The sequence below is a fragment of the Crocodylus siamensis genome, chromosome 2, assembly GCF_052110815.1.
Source record: "Crocodylus siamensis isolate JL-2025a chromosome 2, ASM5211081v1, whole genome shotgun sequence".
Taxonomy (NCBI): Eukaryota; Metazoa; Chordata; order Crocodylia; family Crocodylidae; genus Crocodylus; species Crocodylus siamensis.
The window spans coordinates 73,644,897-73,667,549 of record NC_143396.1 but is presented as its reverse complement, the minus strand read 5'-3'; the positions used below and the strand labels follow the sequence as shown (position 1 = coordinate 73,667,549).

Below are 22,653 nucleotides of genomic sequence, written 5' to 3'. Positions count from 1 at the left end.
TTAGCATCCCAGTGATTTAAAACATTTTTTCCACACCCACAGGTGGAAGCCTAAGCTGTAGCACCACTCAGCAGCTGGCCAATGCTCCAGCTCAGCCTGAGTCTTCCTATGAGATTCCCAATGAGAGCTACAAGCCCTTGAAGAGAAGGCTATAAAATCCTACCACTTTCTCTAAAGCGGGGGTGTCTGCTCGACTGATCCTGAGGGCTGGATGAACGGCATGGGTCTAGCTTTGTGAGCAAGACTGGGCCATAGAACTTACTCTCATGCAGTGCTCACTCCAGCCAGTCCAGGACCTGGCAGAAAGAGGCTTGACATCCCGGGCATTTGGCAAGAGCCACAGTCCTGGAGCCCCAGCCACATTGTGGGAAGCCCAACACAATAATTTATTCCCACGGCCATAGGTGTGACACCCCTGCTCTAAAGCTTTCTTCTAGCAACAGTGTTAACAGGTGTTGCTGTCCCGTACCCTCTAGCCTTGTTCCTATCTTGGACTGCCTGGCCTTGATCAGCAGATGCCCTGACCACAAACTTGTTTCAACCCTTGGCTTGACACCATGGCAACGAGATGGATACCTGACTTTGACCTCTGCTACCGAACTTCTGGTAAAACCTTAACTTTGATCTGCACATGCCAGGCCCTACTTTTTTCTGATTTCTTCTTCTCTGGGTCCTGCTTTCCAAGTTTGTGATTTCATGCTTGTTCCTGGCTTGTTCCTGTTAACCCCTCTCTGCCCCGAGTGCCTTGCTGGCTCCTGGTCTAGTTTGGCAATAAATGTACACTGAAAATAGATTTCTAGCTAGCTTTTGTATATTAACGATTACAAAAAAAAAAAATGAATATTTTCAATGTTCTTCCTAAAATTTCTCCATAGCACTCAACTGCCAGGTTTAGAAGATTGGGCTAAGCTAAGTAGTCAAATGTACACACTGATAAGACATGAAGTCCATACACTAAATTCCTCTACACTGTACTGTACTGTAATTTATAAATGGGAAGGGGAAACCTCCATTCAGACTAAACCAGTCAGTAACTGAACATACTTTACTGGGCATCAATCAGCAATACAGTCCGTTTTATAGTTCCACTGTTAAGCTTTTAACTTAAAATAAGTAGATACAAATAAGATTCACAAAGGAGACTGCAAAGCACAGTTGCAGTCAGAGTACCTATGTCCTTTTCTTCCAGTGATCTTCTCTAGGTTGTCAGAGGTATGGTCATTTGCATGGAACACAACACCTGTCAGCGAGAAATGCCTAAAGTCACCCCAACCATCTGCTGGTAGTGTTGAATGCTAGATAGATGATATAGTGGTATGAGGGCAAATCCTTTAGAACAACTCCTGGGAAAACCGCTGAACTTGCCTGAATGCTACAGCATGAGGGATCGTATTTAAACATCTGAAAAAACTGCTCACCAGGGCACCAGTGCTGAAGTACTTGAGCGCAGCGATAGATACCAGTCCTACTGGGTTTGGGGCTGTACTGTTGCAGAAAGGAGCTCCTGTTGTTTATGCATCTAAAACTGAAAATTTTGGTTCCCACAAAGTTCCTACTGTCACGCGAGGCAGGATTTTGTGGATCACTTTTTTGACCCAAGTTGCAGTTTAGGCACTTAAATCCTTTTTTGGATCTGGTCCAGGGTGCCCTAAGAAATGCTAGACAGGAGAAAGATCTGCACTCAGACATTAAAGCAGTGGCCAGGGGTGATTCTGAACCTCTTATTCCTCTCTCCCTCCCCCAATCCCTAGGCTCACTCAGGGGAAGCTACGAGCAGGCTCTTAACATTTTAAAATGAATTAAGATCTGGTTACTCAGTAACGAGACATAAGCAAACATGAAACTGTTCTACCATGTAAGTTAACCTTCCCAAAGTTACCCTTCTTTCAGGGAAAGACAATTCTCTTCAAGGTTTATGGAAACAGTTGTTGGAAATTGATTATAATACTAAGGTAAAAGCTTTATATTTATTTATTTTAACGACTCTTATCTAGATGATTTTCTTTCTATAAAATGAATTTTCTTTTTGCTTCTAAATTTTCTATGTGCATAATTTAAAAATTCAGGATACAATTAAAATGCATGTAAGAAGAACACTGCAAATTTAAACATTTAAATTTTCACTTAATTCCTTATACAAAACACCGATAAAATCTCATTGAGGGTGTCTTTGACATTGATAACTCAAAATAAGAGGTAAAATGAAAAGTGATATTCAAATTACAGTAGTGGCTGCATCAAGATTGAATCTACTATGCAAAATTTGCTATTCTAATGAAGCTTTGCTTCAATTTGAAAATTCAGTAAGAGGACAGAATTGTCAATCAAGCTGCAAAGAATTATTTGGTAAGTGTATTGTTTATCTTCCACAGACAGTTACTGTACTATGGATTTAAGCATAAGTAGTAGACCTGCAAATGTATACAAACCTATTATCACCTCCACTGGCTTTGTTGATACAGTATATAAAAGAAAAAGATGTATTCTTCATATGAAAAAATAGAATTAAAAAAGCACACGAAGTATTCTAAAAAGTATTATCCAAATCCTAGCAAGCATGAAATTACAATGAGATATAGAATAATAGAAAGAATCATAGAAAATGCAGGTTGGAAGGGACCTCAGGAGGTCATCTAGTCCAAACCCCTGCTCAAGAGCAGGTTAATAAAAACTGCAAACCAGAATGCAAATACTTTCTTGGATTTCAGTGAAACTTACTTTGGTATCATCACAGTTCCTATGAGACACAAGCCACACCACAGAAATTTGGTTGAAGCAGTAGTCTTTAATCAAGCGAGGCCAATGTCTATAATAGAGTGATGTAAATCAGGGCTGTGGTGAATTTTCAGAACTGTGTTGAAGAATTTACACAGCCTCTCCTACTTACTATTGCTGATGAATATGAGAGCATATTTTGAACGAGCATGCACAAGCATGATAATTTCAAGACTGCCTAGTTAATTCGGATTGTCCACAACAACATACCTTGAAGGGATCTGTATTTCAGAAAGTGTGCCTGGAAGGTGTCTCAAGAATGATATCCACAAAATGAAGCAATCAAAAAAATTACTGATCATTTTTTAATGTTTAAGCACACATTTACTTAAATGTAGACGTCGTTAAAAAAAATCTGATAAAGTATGCTTTTTTTTTTTTTACCCAAATTTGTTTTAAACAGTGCTCAGATACATTCGTTAAAGTGAAATTTCTGTAGATAGTATTCTTCACCATCCATTTCTGTGTCGGCCATTTTTGTACAAGTATTAGAACTTCTAAATAATTATTTGCTGCTATTTGAAAAGCAACAATAAAAAATATTTTGATTTACATTCTAGATACTGGCAAGTTAACAATTTTTTTTCCTACGTTGCTCTAATGGTTTTCAGATTGGTATGTTCTAGGTTACAACTTATACCACTGAGAAAAATTCTTAAGATGGCAAACAAAAATAAAGCCTAATGACAGCGTTTATTCTTCAATTACTACATATGAAAATAGTGACAAATATATTTGTTAGATTTCTTACTATTACAACATCTAAAATGCAATAATTATTTGGGGAGGAAATCTGCAAGATCAATCCTGACTATATCAGGAGTATCTGCAGAAATTTAAGCAAAAACTCTGCAGGAAATGTTATTCTTAGTTCTGTAGAGAAATATCTGGGATTTGGAGATTTTCAGTTGTCTTTTCACTATTACTGCTTTCACCAAACACTCTCTATATTAATATAATCAACTGAACAAGATTTCAGTAATAAAACTATGTATTCTATTATAAATGAATCCAGAATCCTTCTGGATCCTTCTGTAATGGCCAAACACACTCAAGTAAGGAAAAACATATAGTGTGGAACCCTTACCTGCCTCTCTAGAGATGGGGAGGGGAGGGCAAACTGCCAGCGGGCCAAGTGGTCCTTGAGCTGCACTGGGGGGGAAGGGGGAAGACAGGGAATGGGGAGGAGTGGCCGCTGCTTCCCTCCATGGCAGCACCCCCAGGCAGCACCTGCCTACAAGCACCCAGCCCTAGAGGTCCTAGAGAGTACTGCAGCTGTGGAAGGAAGCACTGCACCCCCATGCAGCTCAGGCAGGCTCCTGGGAGAAAAATGAAGCCTGCTGGTTTGTTTTTTCCTTCAGTGGAGCCTGTCTGCACAGGCTGCACAGCCCCTGAGATGCACGGGGCCCGGTGCTTCCCTCCTCAGCAAACTAAACCACCTTGGAGATGTTTTATTTTGCTGCATCCCAAAGTCACTTAATGCATATTACGCCTCCCACATGCAAACAGCTGCACCATTAAAGCAGTGCAAAAGGGCATCAAACTGCTTTAAAAGTCAATTTTGTGGCATGTACAAATGGCCTACGACTCCACAAATGCAAGGACCTATATTAATAAATTATATTGGAGAATCAGGACCTAAACTTCATTGTATTTAACTTTTTTCTTCCCCCAAACTCCTAATTTGTTATAAAATTATTTGGTGATAAAAAATTGCTAAATTCTAATTTATCTTGATTTTCCCCTCAATTAAAGAAATATTTGTCAAAGCCTCTCTACTAACTTACATCAGACTGTCACATTAAAATTAAGGCCCTACATTAGAAAAGATTAAAACACGAGTTAGGGATGTGTGATTAGCAAAAACGACAAAGTAGGTTACTGATCTTATAGTCGCTGCCATGCTCCCACAAATGATACAGATTCTATTCTTGATATACACTCCCTGAACGCAAACTCAGATTCTTTTGAGCAGCAGTGTCTGTTTGGGACTTCTTCCACATTGTACAAAGGGCAAATGGGTTGAATATTCCCAACCAGTACTCAGTTTCTTCACCAGTCAAAATTTTTAGCAGCAGCAATTCAAGTAATCGAGAAGGATAACAAGTCATGGAATCTGTATGAGCCATTACCATTATTTTTGCTATTTTATACACAGATGCCAGTCTTGGGCCAGGTGCAGACATTACACTTGTACCAGTATAAGTGATTGGAAACCATAGTTTCATAGTAGCTAGAGTCGGAAGGGACCTAGGTAGATCATCTAGTCCGACCCCCTGCCTTAGCAGGAAAGAGCACCGGGGTCAGATGACCCCGGCAAGGTGCTCATCTAACTTCCTTTTAAAAATCCCCAGGCTAGGAGCCTGCACCACTTCCCCTGGAAGCTGGTTCCAGGCCCTAGCCGCCCCGACTGTGAAGTAGCGCCTCCTAATATCTAATCTAAACTTACCCTCCGCCAGTTTGTGACCGTTATTCCTGGTCACTCCTGGCAGCGCACGGGGGAACAGGGACTCCCCCAATACCTGCTGATCCCCCCTATACCCATAACAGTCTATACCCATAACAGAAGTTTGACTTGAATAGACTGGTTTAAAAAAGGCAGAACCTGGTCAAAGATTTGCTGTCCCCTCCGAAGGGAGAATGTGTGTTTTCTTTGCTACTGATCTAAACTATGCTACTTACAGAAAATCGCATAACTTGCATTGATTCCGCCCCGGGCTTTTCAATGTCTGTACCTAACCTTGAAGACTGACAAGCAATTATGCAGCTGCTTGAAGGTGTATAAATGGGGTCCTACTTTAAAAGGAATTGTAATATAGGTCCTACCAAAACTTGGAGCTGGGAAACTTGTACAAGGGAGTATAGTGTAATCTAGTTAATACGCTGGCTTATTAGTCAGTGTGCTAAATCTCTTCTGATAGAGTCTTAATCTATTCACAAAATACTTTGGTTAATTCATCATCTGTTAGAGCATAATTAGCCATTTCAAAGTACACTCACATACTAAATCACAACAGTATTTGCTCCTGAATATTAGTCAGCTTAAGTTACTGACCTATGCCCTCCATAGCACCTGTCAAGCCAGTTAATGCCTGCAAAGCATTCAATACTTTTCCACTTTTCTTAGCTCAACAAGACATAGATGAACGTCCCTTTTTGAAGAACTATCCTCTGTTTTGGCAATGAGTACAGATAAAAGTACAAAGCAAAAATCTTCAACCAAGTATTTTATTCCATCATAATCATGTAATTCATATAGAGCAATCATTTTGAATTTCTCTGGTTGGAAACTGTACATTAAACATTTATCTATATAATTATAACATTCTCATATGCGACCAGAGTGCACACAATCTGTGTTCGCAATTCTTGAAATATTTTGCTTTCACTACAAATATCTAAACTCATTCTTTACTGTCTTCATATGCTGTTCAAAGTCATCTGATCAAAAGTTGAAAGTTTTTAATTAATGATACTTAGCCACTCATAGATAGTCATCATTACCAATCTCCTTGGAGTGATAAGCTAGCTCATATCTTACTGTAATTAGCAATAAAACATAGCTCCAGCTCCACATTGCTGCTCTACGTCTCTATTACAGAATTTGACCAAAGGCTCCTTAAGCCCTAGCGTACCACTGAAATATGGAAAATTATTCTGGCAAGTTTGAGCAGTTCCCGATTCCTGGACATAGTTGAATCAGTCTATAAGGGAAGCCTGAACAGTACTCAGAAATCTAAGTTGCTCTCCTGGATGATGTCCAGTAGGCTATCTTGTGTTTCAGCCATTATTTTTGACAAGTGGTGGAATACTTACAGTTCATAGATGGAAGCTGTGGGTAAGAGTTAAATAGTTTCATTAAGAAGGGTGAGGAGTTGGTTAGAGGCTCATATTGTTTCAAAACGGTGAGCACTATTACTGTATTCCTCTCTGACCTCCCTAATTTTAGCCTGGGAAAAGACAAGTCCAACATTAATTTATCTCTTGTGAAAGGGATCTTGCTGCAGATGATGGCACTTTCTTGGAATACAGATTGACTCCCCAAATAGATGAGTATTGCCACAGTAGTTAGAGATAATGAAAAGGAGGACATCTCAGTGGGTATGGAATGATGTGGTTCCTGTGGATCCCAATTATTTTCTGGTGTATTGCAAAAGATCCTTCCCTTGATTCTCTGAAGGTCTACTTGGTTTGTATGGACCTATCCGAGATGATATATACTTTGCCTCTCTTGCCTTCTTAGTGTTTTTATAGAATGCAGGGTAGATTATCACCTTATAAATTAACCAAAGTGTGTGTGTGTGTGTGTGTGTGTGCGTGTGTGTGTGTGCGCACACACACACACGCACTAAGTTTGGTTAGTCTATAAGATAGCAATCGTGTGTGTGTGTACTAACTTTGGTTAGTCTATAAGATAGCAATCAACTCTACCTTCTACTTGACTTCACTAACATGGCTAACTATAAAAAGAGAGACATAGAATGACATCAAGCAGCGTTCCAGAACACATCCTTCTCCCAAGTGTAGAAGGTACCTGGAGTGGCTCTCCTTCATAGGCCCTGCACCTTTGGGACATATACATCTGGAACAGTGGTGACTCAGGGTCAGCCATTTTAAAACTTTCATACAGGGGGGTTAACTGTGCAGGCAATGGGAGGGAAACCTATTAATTTGAAATCTACATTTGTTTAGTTAGGTTTTTTTTTAAGCCAGTAGACACAGAACAAATATCTAGACTGCATCAGCTAAACTGCCTAACTAGAAAAACAGTGGTAATTAACATTAAGGGCAAAAGACAGGGACACTAGAGGGTTCCACCAGTGATAGCAAAGGAGCGAGCCTCAGTTATGGCAGGTAAGCAAAACTTCAGGGTGCATGCAGGCCCCAGAAGACATTCCTGCCCAAAAGAATTTTGTCTCATGCACATGGGGAGCATCTGTTTGGATAATCACTAAGTAGTCAGGATGAAACAAAAACAAATCAGTCAGATGCTTCAAAAAAAATAAACCTATAAAAAACATCCTGCACTAGGTCATGGAGGTTAATGAATTTGGGCTTTGATCATGATTCTTCCAAAATTAAATCTACCAGCTTTAATCATCAGGAAGTACCCCCACCAACCTCCCTGGTATTTTATTTCTCTTAAGTGAACTCCACTACTACTAGATCTCATGCTAAACAATGCCGCCCTTCTATAATATTTTTTTCCTGGTGCTCACACCCTTCAAGCATTTGTAGATGTTCATATCCTAGTTAGCCAAACTCTAAATGTTTTGTTCTTTCAATCTTTCATTACAAATTAGCCTGTCCACATCCCCTTAATCCTTCTGGTGATTCAGTTCCCAATTACTTCCAATTTTATGCAAGTATTTTAAAAGAAAAACATAAATCTGACAGAGAAAAACAAACATTTTACAAATGTCATGTTTTAAATAACCTCAAAACCCTGAAGACGCAGGCTAGGAAAATCATTTTTTTGTTTTTCACTAATAAATCAATAAACAAATCAATACACCCATTTAGAATAATAAAATCAGGAGAACAAAAAAAGAAAGCAGCACACAAAAAATTAATGCATTGCAAAACAGCCAGTGGTCATAGGGTGTAGATACATAACATGTTTGCACCACCATAATCTGTCCTTAAATCAATGTAAACCTGCAGAGGACACATGACAGGCATCCTACACTAGTATATGTCCCTGGTCTATATTACACTTGAGAAAGTGAAAAGTAATGAGTCACCAGTGTATGCATGCCACATGTACCCAGCTCTACTCAATTTCGTCCTGGAATACCCATTTGTTCAGTGCAAGCAATCTAAAACAGTGGTGCCCAACCTTCCAGCTCTGCAACCCTGTGTCAAGTCATATGTCACCTTGACCCAGGAGCCTGCATGAAAAGGTTTCCAAAATAACCGATTCCAGGCTCTATCACATGGTGCTCATCCATGCAGACATTATACCACCAGGGGTGACACAGAACAGATTAAAAATGGCTCTGGCTACAAGGGTGAAGGGGACAGGACTAGCTGGTATTCTCATTCTCATCCTGGAGATCAACATGTGGCTACGTAGATGGTGGTGCTTCTTCAACCCCTTCCTTTCAAGAAGGACTGTTAGGAAGAGATGAGGTCAACCTAATGAAGATAGGGAAGAGTGTCTTCATATACAGGCTTGCTAACCTAGTAAGGAGGGCCTTAAAATAGGTTAATCCCTGATGGGTGGAGACAGAAGTCCATGATGGGCATCTGCTACAGGCCACCAAACCAGAAAATGGAGGTGGAAGAGGCCTCCTTTAAACAAATGACACAACATTCCAAATCACAAGTTCTGGTTCTCATGAGCGACTTCAATTACCAGGACTCTTTAATCAATATTTTGCATCAGTGTTCCTGCATATAAATGGTCATCGCCTGCTTGGCCTTCAATATGGTCTCCCATGATATTCTTATAACAAAACTGGGGGGGGATGTGGGCTGGCAGTGTCTATTTTCAGGTGGGTTGGGAACTAGCTAAGGGTTGAACCGAGAGAGTGTCAGTGGACGGGTCTGTATCATCTTGGTGGGAAGTGGCCAGTGGTGTCCCGCAGCATTTGGTTCTTGGCCCTGTGCTGTTCAACATCTTTATCAATGATTTACATGAGGATGTAGAAAGCATGCTGGCCAAATTTGTGGATAATACTAAGTTATGGGGAAAAGCGGTCACACCAGGGGATAGGATGCAGACCCACACAGACCTGGATAAGCTGAAAAAGTGGGTGGAGTGGAACAGGATGCTGTTCAGCAAGGATAATTACAGAGTGCTTCATCTGGGGACAAGTAACCAGTGATGTGAATATAGGTTAGGAGATGTCCTAGCCAGCACGATGGCTGAAAGGGACCTCAGGGTTATGGTTGATCACAGGATGAACATGAGCTGCCAGTGCGACAGTGTAATCAACAGAGCTAATAGCATACTGTGATGCATTAGCCGATGGATCGTGAGCAGGGACTAAGGAAGTGATACTCCCCTCTACTCAGTGCTGGTGGGACCCCAACTGGAGTACTGTGTTCTGGTTTGGGTACCACACTTCAAAATAAGGTGTGGAGAATCTTAAAAGGGTCCAGAGAAGGGCCACAAGAATGGTTAAAGGCTTGGAGGACAAACCTTATAAGGAAAACATAAGGGATCTGGGACTGTTCCATAAACAGTCAGAGTTTAGTTTCAAGTTGGATACAAGGAAGGACTTTTTTATGGTAAAGGTGACCAGAATCTGGAATAGACTTCCCAAGGAGGTGGTGCAATCCCCAACCTTGGAAGTTTTCAAAAGGAGACTGGACAGACAACTTGCTCGGATCATTGATCTCAGCAGTATTCCTGCCCAGAGCAGGGGGGTTGGATTCAATGATCTGCCGAGGTCACTTCCAGCCCTTAATTTATATGGTTCTATGACATCTGCTGGGAGGGGAAACAAAGCAGTGTACAAACAGTCTAGGAAATTCCTATAGTGTGCTGGGGATAACGTTCTGATACAGAGAGGCCAGCTAGGGCTGCAGCTTTTGTCAACTTGTTGCTCACAAACAGAGTGTAATGACTGAGAATATGAGACTATGAAAGTGGAAGGTAACTCAGGTGACAGCAAGTGCATCTATGCAAGATGCTGACATAATATGCATCTATACAAGACGCCGCTGCATCTACACAGCAGTTGAATAATGCCATACAGTAGTGTGTCACAGCACAAACAGTACTAATAAGCTACTGCACAGTATTATTAGGTTACTGTGCAGTAATGTTACTTAAAAGACATTTGCCAGTACTGCTCAGTAACTTCAGTTACTGTGCATTTATTTAGTACTTTCTTATATATACACAAGTACTAAATAAATGCACAGTAACTACCATGCAGTAGCATCTCATGTAGATGAGCCCTTCAACACCAAAGGGGAAGAAGGAAACACAGCAGCAGAATAAAGACACTGGATTTTGGAAAAGCATACTTCAACAAAGTAAGGGGACAGGTGGGCAGGATCCCCTGGGAGGCAAGTCTGCTGGGAAAAGGAGTTCAGGAGAGGTGGTTGTACTTTAAACAACCTTTTAAGCGCATAGGAGCAAGCTGTCCTGATACACCAGAAGAATAGGAAGTGCAATGGGAGACCAATCTGGCTAGACAGCAACCTCGTCAGTGAATTGAAACTCAAAAAAGAAGCCTATAAAAATGGAAATGTGAGCACAGTGCAAGGGAAGAGTGTAACCCGTATTCCACAGGTACGCTGGAAGAAAAGTAGGCAAGCCAAGGCTCAGTTTGAGGTGCAAGGGACATTGAAGCCAATAGAAAGGGATTCTACAAGTATGTAAAAATTAAAAAGCGTATCAAAGAAACCATAGCTTTTGGAATGCGGAAGGCAATCCAGTTATGGATGATGCAGAGAAGACTGATGCTTTTAATACCTTTTTTACTTCAGTCTTCACAAATGGGGGCAACTACCAAATGACAGGTGCAGTTGGCAACAAAGATAAAAAAGAATGAACAGCCTAGAGTAGTAGAAGGACAGGTTAGCAAGTACCTAGAAAAGCTGGATGTTTTCAGGCAGGGGCAACACATAGGGGTGCACATGCAACCCCTGAAAGCACCGGTGCACCCCCTGTCAGGCCATGCTCCTTGTGTAGCCAACAGGCTGGGGGGCAGGCAGGAGCACCAGTGCCCCCCCCGTGAGCACTGGCGGGGAGTGAGGCCACCAGCAAATGTGGCTGCGCCACTTCCAGAAATGACTGCAGAGCTCTGGAAGCAGCACGGCCATGGTGAGTGAGATCAGCAACCCTGCAGAGCTCCAGAAGCAGGACAGGCCACCAGGAGCGTCCCTCTCTCCCTCCCCGGGATCAGACTCCGGGGGACCCCCCCAGTTGCTGACTGGTGTCAAGGGGGGCACATGCCCCCCCCGACTGGAGAGGCACCAGACACATATGCTTTCAACTCAGTAGGGCCAGATGAGATGCCCCCTAGGGTACTGAAGGAATTGGCTACAGTAATTTCAGAGGCACGGGTTATCTCTTTAAAACTTGTGGAAGTTTGGTGAAGTCCAGGATTGGAAAAGGGCAAAGTCCAGGAAAGTCCAGGACTGGGAAAGGGCAAATATGGTGCCCATATTTAAGAAAGGAAAGGAGGTCCTGGAGAATTACAGACCAGTCAGGCTGAGCTCAATACCTGGAAAGATCATGGAGCATAAGCTCAGAGTATCTATTCTAAAGTACCTAAAGAAGAACATGGTGATCAGGAACAGCCAGCATGGCTTCATCAGGAGCAAGGCATGCCTAACAAACCTGATTTCCTTCTATGACACAGTAACAGGCTTTGTGGACAGAAGGGAAAAGAGGAAACAGTGAATATGATATACCCTGATTTTAACAAGATTTTTGACACAGTCTCATGAACATGCTCAGGAGAAGCAGACTAGACGAAAGTAAGGTAGATGCATAACTGTTTGGAGTTGTATGCACTCTGAAGAGCTGGGCTAGGATCCAGAATGACCTAGACAGTCTGGAAAAAAAGGGTCCACAATCAACTGGATTAAATTAAAAAAGGAATGCTAAATCCTACACTTGGGATGCAGTAACTGCACACACAAATACAAACTGGGAATGACTAGCTAGGCTGCTGTACTGAAGAGAAGGATCTAGAGGTTACAGTAGACCAAAGCTGCACATAAGGCAACAGTGTGCTCTTGTTGCAAAAAGGCCAGCCATGTACTAGGTTGTATTAACAGATGTGTCACTTGCAAATTAAGGGAAGTGATTTTGCCACTTTATTCAGCACAGTGAAGCATTACCTGGAGTACTGTCTCTAGCACAGAGTGACAAAAGTGAGCCTGGGAAACAAGACTTATGAGGAAAGATAGAAAGAGCTAAATGTGTTTAGTCTGGACAAGATAAGGGGGGCTATGATCACTGTCTTCAAATACCTGAAGGGTGATTACAGAGAGGATAGAGATGAGCTTTTCTTTGTGGATTGCAGGGAACACGAGGAACAATGGCTTCCAGAGGAAATTTACATTGAAGAATAAAAGAACTTTCTGACTATGAAGGTCAGCCACTGGAACAGAGAAATTGTGGAATCTGCATTCTTGGAAATGTTCAAGAACAGGATGGACAGACACTTAGCTAGTATGGTTTAACTGAGGATGATTCTACATTGAACAGGGGCTGGGCTAGATGACCTTGTAAGGTCCCTTTCAGCCATACTTTCCTATGATCATCATTACAAGGACAGGGTGCCATTATCTAGCCCACAGGCCTTTCCATGGGTTTGGAAATCTGGCAGCAGGGGAGTAGCAATTAATGCTCCCTCACCCACAAATTTCTAGATCTCTGGGAGCTCCATGGGCTGGATGACATGTCTCTGTGAGCCAATCTGGCCTGCAGGCTAGAGGTTGAGCACCACTGGCCTAGTAGCATCTCTCTACTGACTAGTGTCAAGGCACTGTAATAGCACAGTGGCCTGCAGAGGGTTGGTCACCTCTCTTTATTACCAACACCAGTTTAATTTACACTGGTTAACATGTCCTGCAGCTCCAACCTAGCAGTCCAATGGGCTAATGTAGTTAGACATGCACCAACTTCCATAGGCAAAGGCACACAAGGAAGTGGTGCAACTAGGCTTAACATGCGGCCATTTTGACTCTGTAGCCCAAGAACCAGCAACCCCTGTTGCCTCTGAACCTAAGGCAGTGTGTTCATCAAAGAAGTTTGGCCTCAGATGTCATTAAGGCCCAAAGCTTGATGAGATTTCTAACATGTATTAGACATTGATATAGATAAGAAAAAACAACTACTTTTATTTCATAGGACTGAAAAAACAGAAAAGCTATAAACCCCTTCAAGGCATCAGTGAACAAGTACACCATGGGGTTAGGAAGCAACTTCCCTACAAGAAGCTTATTCCATAAACTGTCCACTATGGCATTTCTTGAGGCACCCTCTGAAATATCTGATATTGCTGGACATCTTTGGTTCCAGGATTTCATTAGCTGGAGCACATCTTTTAAAAAGTCATTGATAATATTTTCAACAAAAAGGCGCAGCTTTTTAGCACTGCACATGTATATCACACTGTAATTGAGTGTGATTGAAATCAATGGCTTTCCTAAGATGTGACCTGAGAGGAATTCCAACTGATATTAGAACATTTTAAGTCTGTGTTTCTGAAAGCAGGTTTCAACAGATCTCCCTAAATAGTGTATTTACCTTAAATAAAGGCTTTATCCTGCCCAAAGTAAAGCAGGTATTTATTATCAACTGTCCTATGAAAACAGATAATTAATGGATGTACAAATATGCTTGCTTAAGATAAACAAGAACATACATTTGTACATACTTAAAGAGTTGAACAAAGCCATGTACTCTTAGAGCTTGATTCTGAAATACTTATGGAAAGAAAATGTTGGACTAAGGTCAAAGTTTTGCTTGCATAAGCAGTATTGCATCAGGCTTTCATGATGAGCGCTATTGCGATGAATCCCTTGGTGATCAAGTTGCCTCCCACAAAAAAACACGAGATAAATTACAAAACAGTATAAATAGAAGCAAGATATATCAAGTGGGTCACAGTCATGGGGAAAATGAAACAAATTCTAGTTGTACACTGGTATGATCTCTTGCATGCAGTGTCAAAACACTTCAAAGCAGCATAGCAAGAATTACTTATTTCTACCAAGTCTAGTACCCTCCCCTCCACCCCTTGCCCACCTCACCCCATAAATTAAATACCCTGGAGAAAACTTGAAGAGTTGAGATCAATGCTTTACAAACTGTTTTCTCGTGACCACGCATCGCAAGTTAGTCAAAAAACTCATCTGCATTAAACCAGCAGTTCCTTAGAGGAAGATCAGTTATTAAAAATCTGTATCAGTTGACAGTAAAATGAGGACAATACCTAAGAGAAAGGGGGCTTAAGTACACATGTTCAGAGCAAAAAAACAACTTTTGACACAAAGAATATTCTGTACTTCATTAATCTATCACTAAGTAAAGAGATCATACTGCCACTTTTCAGTAAGTAGTTTAGAACTGGCAACAACTGGCAAATGGAATATATTTATTACTATGCTAACAAGAAGCTAAGAATTCTTAAAAATCAGTTATGAAAGAGCTATAAAGAACTGATTCATGGTATTGCATTATATACCTGACACTGTATGTAAATCGTAATCAATTCAAGGACGTTCATCCTAGAACCTTAGGAATCTTGTACTGTTTAATCTTATATGGTCAAATCCTGACCTTGTTCAAATACAGGAGGAAGACTCCTTACGGTATGTCTACCCTTCAATCGGGAGGCATGAGAAAAACCCAGCCAGGTATGCAAAGGTAGCTTTACTCTAGCTAGCATGGCAAAAAGAGCAGTAAACATTTTGATGGCAAAATGGACTTCAGCATGGACTAGCCACTTAAGCTAGATCACAGGGGAGCTTACCTAGCCCACACTTTAGTCCAGACCACAGAAGCTTCACCACTAGGTACGTATGCTAGCTAGGTTAAAGCTAAACAGACCCACTCTCTCCTAACCTGATCAATCCAGTTCTAAGTATATAGTCAATCCAAAGTGCAAGGAAGGAAGATGGCCAGAGCTAGGTCCTACGGACTTGCTGACGCTGATGGGAAGCTGAAGCGTATCAAGTGGTGGGTGACCTGGGCACCAAGCCCATGTGCCCACTTAGAAGGTACAGGAACAGCAGCTACCACCACTGCCAGCCCAACTACCATAGCCACCACAGCTGGCCTCCCCTACCACTGTCACAGCCCAGGGTGCAGACCCCTGCTGTTATGCCTCTGACAAAATAACCAGAAGCAGAGGTGGGCTTCCTTTCTCCAGCGCTACTCAATAACAATTTCAAAGAGACTAATGAAACCACATAAAGCTGCCACAGTAAAATTAAGTTTAAACTTGGAGGAGGAGGAAGAGGGAAGAGCATATCCATGGCAGTGGTTTGGGGACAAGACTTGTAACTAGACAGAGAAAATCAGCCATCCTTCAAAATTCAGTTGCCCTGAAGAAAAAGGATGTATCTGCATTTTGGAGTCTCAACCAGTATTATTGTTGCTGCTTCTTCCTAGATATTTCTATGGGTATTTCTATGCAGCGAATGCAGGGGGAACTGCAGCATGGGTAGCATTTAAATCTCAATTTAAACTGAATAGCACAGGTAACAACAGCAGTGAAACTGTGGTAACATGAGATTTAGCACATTATAGCAACGATGGGGCATACTCTCCAGGGTCCTTAATTGCTAGTATGGGATAAAGCCCAAGCTATTAGTGCTACCCAGGTTACCTAGATTAAGCCACCACGTGTGTTCCAGTACTTGGTACAATCACACTGTCCTCTTGCCATGTGAAGGTAAAGAATTTTCATCTGTGCCAGGGTCAGAAAGAATGGGACAGTGGAACGACCTACAAGATGGAAGGCTTGCTTACAATTAAAGGCAGCCCAATACTCAGGAGCAGAAGGGTGCACTTCCTAGCTCTGTTTAAAATGCAAATGGTTAATATGTGTACAGTACTTGTCCTAATCTGTTACCTGCTAAATTCCAACTGACACCACATTTGAAAGAAAACTCAAAATCAGAGTTACTGCATTTTTTTTGTCATCATTGGCTGGCTGCCAGAAATATATGATGAAACCGTAAGGCTGGAAAAGAAAGGAATCATATTTAAATCTTTTCTTATACACAGAACATACCCACATACCAATTTGACTTCAAAGATTCTAATGTTACATAAAACAACACAAGAACATTTGGTGTGCATGCTCATAGGACACTTAATCATAGTGCCCTTGCTTTGACACTGTAATCTTTCCAGTTATTTTGCAATTAGCATGAGGTAAGGTATAATTTTAATCCTGTACAGCACATACAAATGTCAGCATGTTTCAATGGGTGTATTTCTAAGGAAATATCTGGTTCTTTATACTTGGTATTTTTGTGTAAATCATAGAGATTTGCTGTCTGCTACAGATTCATTTATGTTGTAAATAAGTATAATCATTTAACAAATTTAACATCACACAAAAAAGATCATCCTAACAGATGCTGATATAGTCTTTCCCCTTAGGAACTAAAGTATCAAATCATTTGATGTTAGCCAGTAATTGTTTGCCTTTTCATAAACAGTATGAATGACTTCTGCTTATATCACACCTGTGAGTAAAGAAATGCTTCTAATTCCTTGAAAAGAAAAATTCTAGCACTATCTACTGTGATCCATGAGTGCTTAATTAGTAGCAGACAGATCTGTATTTACCAAAAGTTCTCTCTTCACTGAGAAACATGATTTACTGGAATCTTTCAGGGACCTATGTGAATACTACAGGTGGACAGAATGAAAAATGACAAAATAACAAAAGCAAATATAATATAGACAAAAGTCTGAAATATTTTAAAGGGTCCTACACAAATGAAGCGTAACATTTATACAATTTATCTGTATACAAATAATACACATCGACTGCTAGCTTCTCAATTATACCACTGCAACTATGCTGGCTTCTTCAAAATTACGTTAAGTATTAAGGACAACAAAAATATGGCCCAGTGAGATTTGTAATTAACTAAATAGTCTCCAAGTTTCTGAACAAATGACATAGTTACAATGGTATAATTTACACTGGTTTCATACATCAGTGTAAATTATACCACGACTGGGAGAGGACAGACATACAGCTATCTGGAGTAGTTTCAGGTAATAGGTGCAATTACACTGATGAACCACTAGGTGGCAGGGGAGACATTATTAACCTGTTGCTCTTGAGCAAACGGGTACACCAGGATAACCTGCAAACAGACTACACCTACAGCAGTTACGCTAGTATACTTTCACTCCTGTTTTTCCTCAGGGTAGTTCAATATAAAGACTGAGTAAAGCCCTGGACATTCATGCCGGTGTAACGTATATTGTTTTGTACAGCTACATAAATAATACTGCAATCTGGAGCAGGCCATCAATCAGCTACCCAAAGGTAGCTTCTCATGTTAAGTATTACAACACCTTACCTTGTTGAGGGAACATGCAATAGCCTGTCTGTCTTCAGCAAACACTTGGATAAGTGCAAAAACACGATGCCTACATCAGTGTTAATTTTTCTTAAGGTATTTTTCTACCAGATTAAAGTTATGCAGGGGCTGTGTCATCTGTCAGTTCACTGTTTAAATTGACTGTTCCAGTAGACACGTCTACACATGCAATTAATGCAACTTAATATACTCCGGCACAATGTGAGCTGGAATAAACTAGTCCCAATGTCACTGTCTACATGCACATTTAAGCACAGTAATTTACTGTGCTGCTGGACACTGCTCACAGTTGACAGGACTATCCAGTACAATAGGAAATTAGTCTGCTGCACCCTAATTGTTACTCATGTAGAGACAGTGATGCTTTACTGAGTAGCAAATTAGTCTGCTATGCAATAAAGCATCTTGTGTAGATGCACCTAGTTTGTGTTAGATAATATTTTGCACTTACGGTCTTTCCTTTTTCTTTTTCTTCTTAGCTTGCTAGTTTGAAACCTGTGAGCCAGGGCATATGTTCGACTCCCTGTTCTCTAAATTGTGAGCCGTAAAGACACAAGACACGCTAAGACAACAAACTGGTATTCAATTAAAATTTGCTCCCTTAGCCACAGCCTGTGATTTTTCACTTGCAATATTTGAATGAACCCTGCCCCTATAAGGAGGCAGTAAAAAGGCTCTCTGTAGCCATAGGAGCTGCTCTGGTATGACTGGGGCCGTTCTTGGCAGCTGCTGTCCACTCTTGCTGCAGCAGCTCAGCAGCTCCCCTGCTGTCTGCCAACTGGATCATAGGGGAGGGAGGGGGAAAGAGTTCTGCCTGCTTCCCTACCAAAACGCAAGATCCCCAGGGACAGCAGAGCAGAAGTCCAAATGGTTGTGCTTTATCCTTGGGGACTGCAACAACAAAGAACAGCTCCTTTTCCCAACATAGCCCCTACAGGGATCAAAAAGAGAAGCTGAGATCCAGCCACCGATTACAATGTCTTTCCCGTCCTAGCACAAGTTAGAACAGCCTGTTGGCTGCTCTAAACTTATACCAACTTACTGTGGGCCTCAAGAGACCATCAAAGGTCAGCTAAGATTTCCTAGAAGCATAGCTTGCTTCAGTTGCTCCTCCTATCCCCAGGGCTACACGGAGGGAAGTGTGGGTGCTGGTTATGCCACCATAACACTTCACAGAGCGCACCTCCTCTCCCCACCAAGGGAAATTTGAAGCAGAGGACAGATAAGAGTTTGTTCCCTTTGCATCACTTAGAGACTCTGTTTCAAGAGTACTGACTGTGGCCCCTTGACCTTTTGAAATAATGAACTTGGCAGCTGAAAAGGTTAGATGCTATTGCTTCAGCTTATCAGTACCCATGTTTCACCATTTACAGTACCTAATGTATGACAAATAACTACTACTGATCTATAACTGAGACTGAATTAACAGCATCTTGCACTGAAGTATCAACATAAAGAAAAGCAAAGATGGTGTTTCTGACTTTCTGTGTAGGTTCTTCCCATAGCTAGCTTTCTAAACTCCACCTACACTTTTACAAGTTTAGCTTCTGAAGGTACAACTTCTAAACGGATCAGTCAGAACAATGTTACCGCAGTACAAGTTTCTGGAAAAATGACATTTAGCTATATACGTGTATACTTTCTCTCTCACACCTCAGTTTCTTATGTAATACCGTGGCACAGGTGATGGAAAGTTAAAACAGAGAACACATAAACTTAAGTACATACACACACACACACACACAAAGAGCAGACACGCTCATTTTTCATCAGCTGAGAAAGGTCAAGCGAATGACTTTTATAGACAGGCTAATCACATTTTTCTTGAAATAATCACTGGCAGTTTATCTAATCTTTTTTTTTTAATTCCTTCAGATATTCACCTCAGTGTTCTTGCATAGCTGAGACAAATGCGGACAAAAAAGGGACCCAATCCTGCACATCTACTCAAGTAGCCCCGCTGAACCCAACAGGATTACCCAGGATGTAAGACTTCTATAGCAACCAAGGCTTGCCAGAATCAGCTTCTTGCACTGTGCCCCTTACTACTAATCGCACATAAAACTTGCCGGCTAACATGATTTGCTTGACACCTGCTATTCCACTTGCTCCCCCATCTCTCAACCTTTCTCCTTTCAGTTCCTTCACTGCTCTACATTTTCTAGCAAGTACTTGTACTTCTACACAGTGTAGTAAAGTGACAGATTTCTGAGGTCACTTTAAAACTCTTAAGAGAAGGGAATGAATTGTCTACAGCTCATAAAGGTAAAAGTCTGCAGCAGCATTCAACTTTCAGGAGTATTTGTACCCTTCAGGCATTGACTCCACATTTTTAGACAACAAGAATACAAATAACTCGAGTTAGGGTTGCTTCTGTATTTTCAATATAAATTACTTTTGAGGATCCAGTCATTCAGGTGTCATCACGTTCACGTTGAGCTAATAAACTGGTTTACACATTATAGGCAGCAATGCTTTTCTTCCCTTGTAGCAGCTTCTAAAGACTTTTACTTAATGATACAATAAACTGGGTTAACAGCTTGATTCTTGTCTCTGTATTTTAACTTACCTGGATTTGGGGGGGAAACCCCCCAAAAAAACTACTTGGCAAGACTGCTGTCTGCAATATAACTTGATTCCATTTTAGGGTTTATGAAAGTAAAAAGAAAGAAGTGTCGTAAAAGAGCTTGTACTTTGAAAAACGGGTGCAGCACGCACAGAGATTTCTTCGGTATATAATGTTAGTATGTATTGGCAAAATATAGACTAGCTACACAACACAGGAAACTAATATACGTGTTAGCAACAGAAAAGCTTTGGCTAATAGGCACAGTCCCTGATGTAAATGCTATAACTTGGTTTATAAGCCCAATTACAGCTGAATTCATACTACAGTGTATTTTCAAGACACCCAGACCCCAAAGGAACCCTGAAAACTTCAGTCAAGGCTTTTCAGAACAAGACAGGAGGCATTTTCCCCTCTCGTTTCCCATGCGTGGCCACTTTTCAAATGTCAGAGAGGCTCCCCATTTACCAGCCTGCAGGACTAGCCCATAGGCACTGAAGCCTCTCAACTGCCCGCAGCCCATCCTGGCACTGCGGCAACACTTGCTTTGAGGCGCTAAGGACCTGGGCACAGAAATAGGCATGAGCGGGAAGCCTCTCTGCTTGGGACCCCAGGCTGGGTCTGGCAGAGCCCGGGCGCGGGTTACACCTTCTGGGAGCCCTGCGGTAAATCGGGAGGCGTCTCGTGAGGCCTCCAAAACAGATGGAAACAAGCCGCTTTTATTTGCGTTCCCCTCCGTCCAGGCAGAAGCCTCCCCCGCTGCCCAGCATCCGCTAAGCCACATGCCCGCGGACTGTCCCGGGTCGGACGCGAGTCGGCACCGCCGGGCAGCAGCGAGGCAGAGTCAGGTGCCCCGGGCCCGGCGCCCTGCGGGCCGCTTACCTGCGCCTCTCCCAGCTCGGGCTCCTCCTCGTAGTAGCCCTGCCCCGACTCGTAGGCTGCGGCGGCGGGCGGCTGCCGGGGTCCCAGCAGCAGAGCGCAAACCAGAGAGCAGAGTCCCGGCAAGTGCATGGTGCGCGGGTGGCGGGGCGGGGGCGCGGCGCGGGCTCCCGCTTCTTATGGCCTGGCCGCCGCCCCCCCGGGGCAGGCACGCCTAGGGGTGCAGCGGCCGCGGCTCCGCGCTGCCCGGCGGGGCGCGGGGCGAGGCGGCGGGGCTGCTCGGGGCCGCCGCGTGCGCTCGGGCGGCGCAAGCCCATAGAGCGGCCCGGCGCGCGGGCGCGGGCTCGGGCTGGGCTGGGCTGGGCTGGGCTGGGGCGCGGGCTCAGGCTGGCGGCGCGGCCGCGGCTGGAGCCGAGCGGCGGCGGGCGCTGGGGGCGGGCATGGCCACGGCGCCCCCTGCCTGTGCCTCGGCGGGAGCGGGGGGAGGAGTGCGGAGCGGGGCCGCCGCCGCCGCCGCCTCACGCAAGCCGCTCGCCTCTGCCCGGGGCAGGGACCGGCCCCCTCACTCACGCGCACGCACACGCACTCACTTAGGCACACACTCACATTCGTGCACAGGCGCACGCAAATATAGTGCATTTCTACTAGGCACACATGCAGAGACACACAGACGCGCACACTCACAGACATGCACACACATACGTGCACAGACGCATGCATAGCGCACCCACTGACACACGCAAATGTGGTGCGTTAGTACTGAGCATACATGTACACACACACTCAGACACATATACACGTTGACACACGCTAACGTGCACAAACAGGCATGCAGGCACTCTCAGACATACGCACACCCACATGCACAGACACTTCGTAGACACCTACCCGCGCACACAGACGTGCACAGACACCCCCCCCCACATGCACACTGACAGATGCTCACATGCATGCATAGACACGCGCACACACAGACATGCACAGACGCACCCACTAAGACACACATACACGCTGACACACACTAACGTGCACAAACAGGCACATGGGCACACTCAGACACAGATGCAGAGACACACTCAGACTCAGACACACACATTTATTACCAGGCACACATGCATGCACACACTCAGACACACTGACACGCACTAACATGCACAGACAGGCACACATGCACAGACTGGTACACACGTGTGCACGCATACACACACTTCACAGACACCCCCTCCAGGGCATGCGTGCACACACACACACAAAGACACTCATAAACATACAGACACCTCCCCCAGACATACTCATAGGGCCACCCCCACAGACGCACACACTCATCGACACACATGCAGACCCACAGAAACACCGCCCTCCCCTCCTCTCCCCTCCCCCACCCC

The 22,653-nt window shown here is 43.1% G+C and overlaps 1 protein-coding gene and 1 long non-coding RNA gene across 2 annotated transcripts in view; one reads left to right on the top strand and one right to left on the bottom strand.

Annotated features, from left to right (window-relative positions):
* VEGFC (vascular endothelial growth factor C) overlaps nucleotides 1-21,798 on the bottom strand; it is a 122,178-nt gene extending 100,380 nt beyond the window's left edge. Inside the window, exon 1 of the mRNA XM_090036150.1 lies at nucleotides 21,272-21,798. Coding sequence (XP_089892276.1) covers nucleotides 21,272-21,400 — 129 coding nt within the window. The 5' untranslated portion in view covers nucleotides 21,401-21,798. The remainder of the gene's footprint in view (nucleotides 1-21,271) is intronic.
* LOC149870399 (uncharacterized) lies at nucleotides 1,852-20,348 on the top strand. The gene is made up of 3 exons (XR_016440444.1): nucleotides 1,852-1,952; nucleotides 18,303-18,401; nucleotides 19,699-20,348. It is a non-coding gene; the product is annotated as an uncharacterized LOC149870399 (long non-coding RNA).
* Nucleotides 21,799-22,653: the final 855 nt, after the last annotated feature.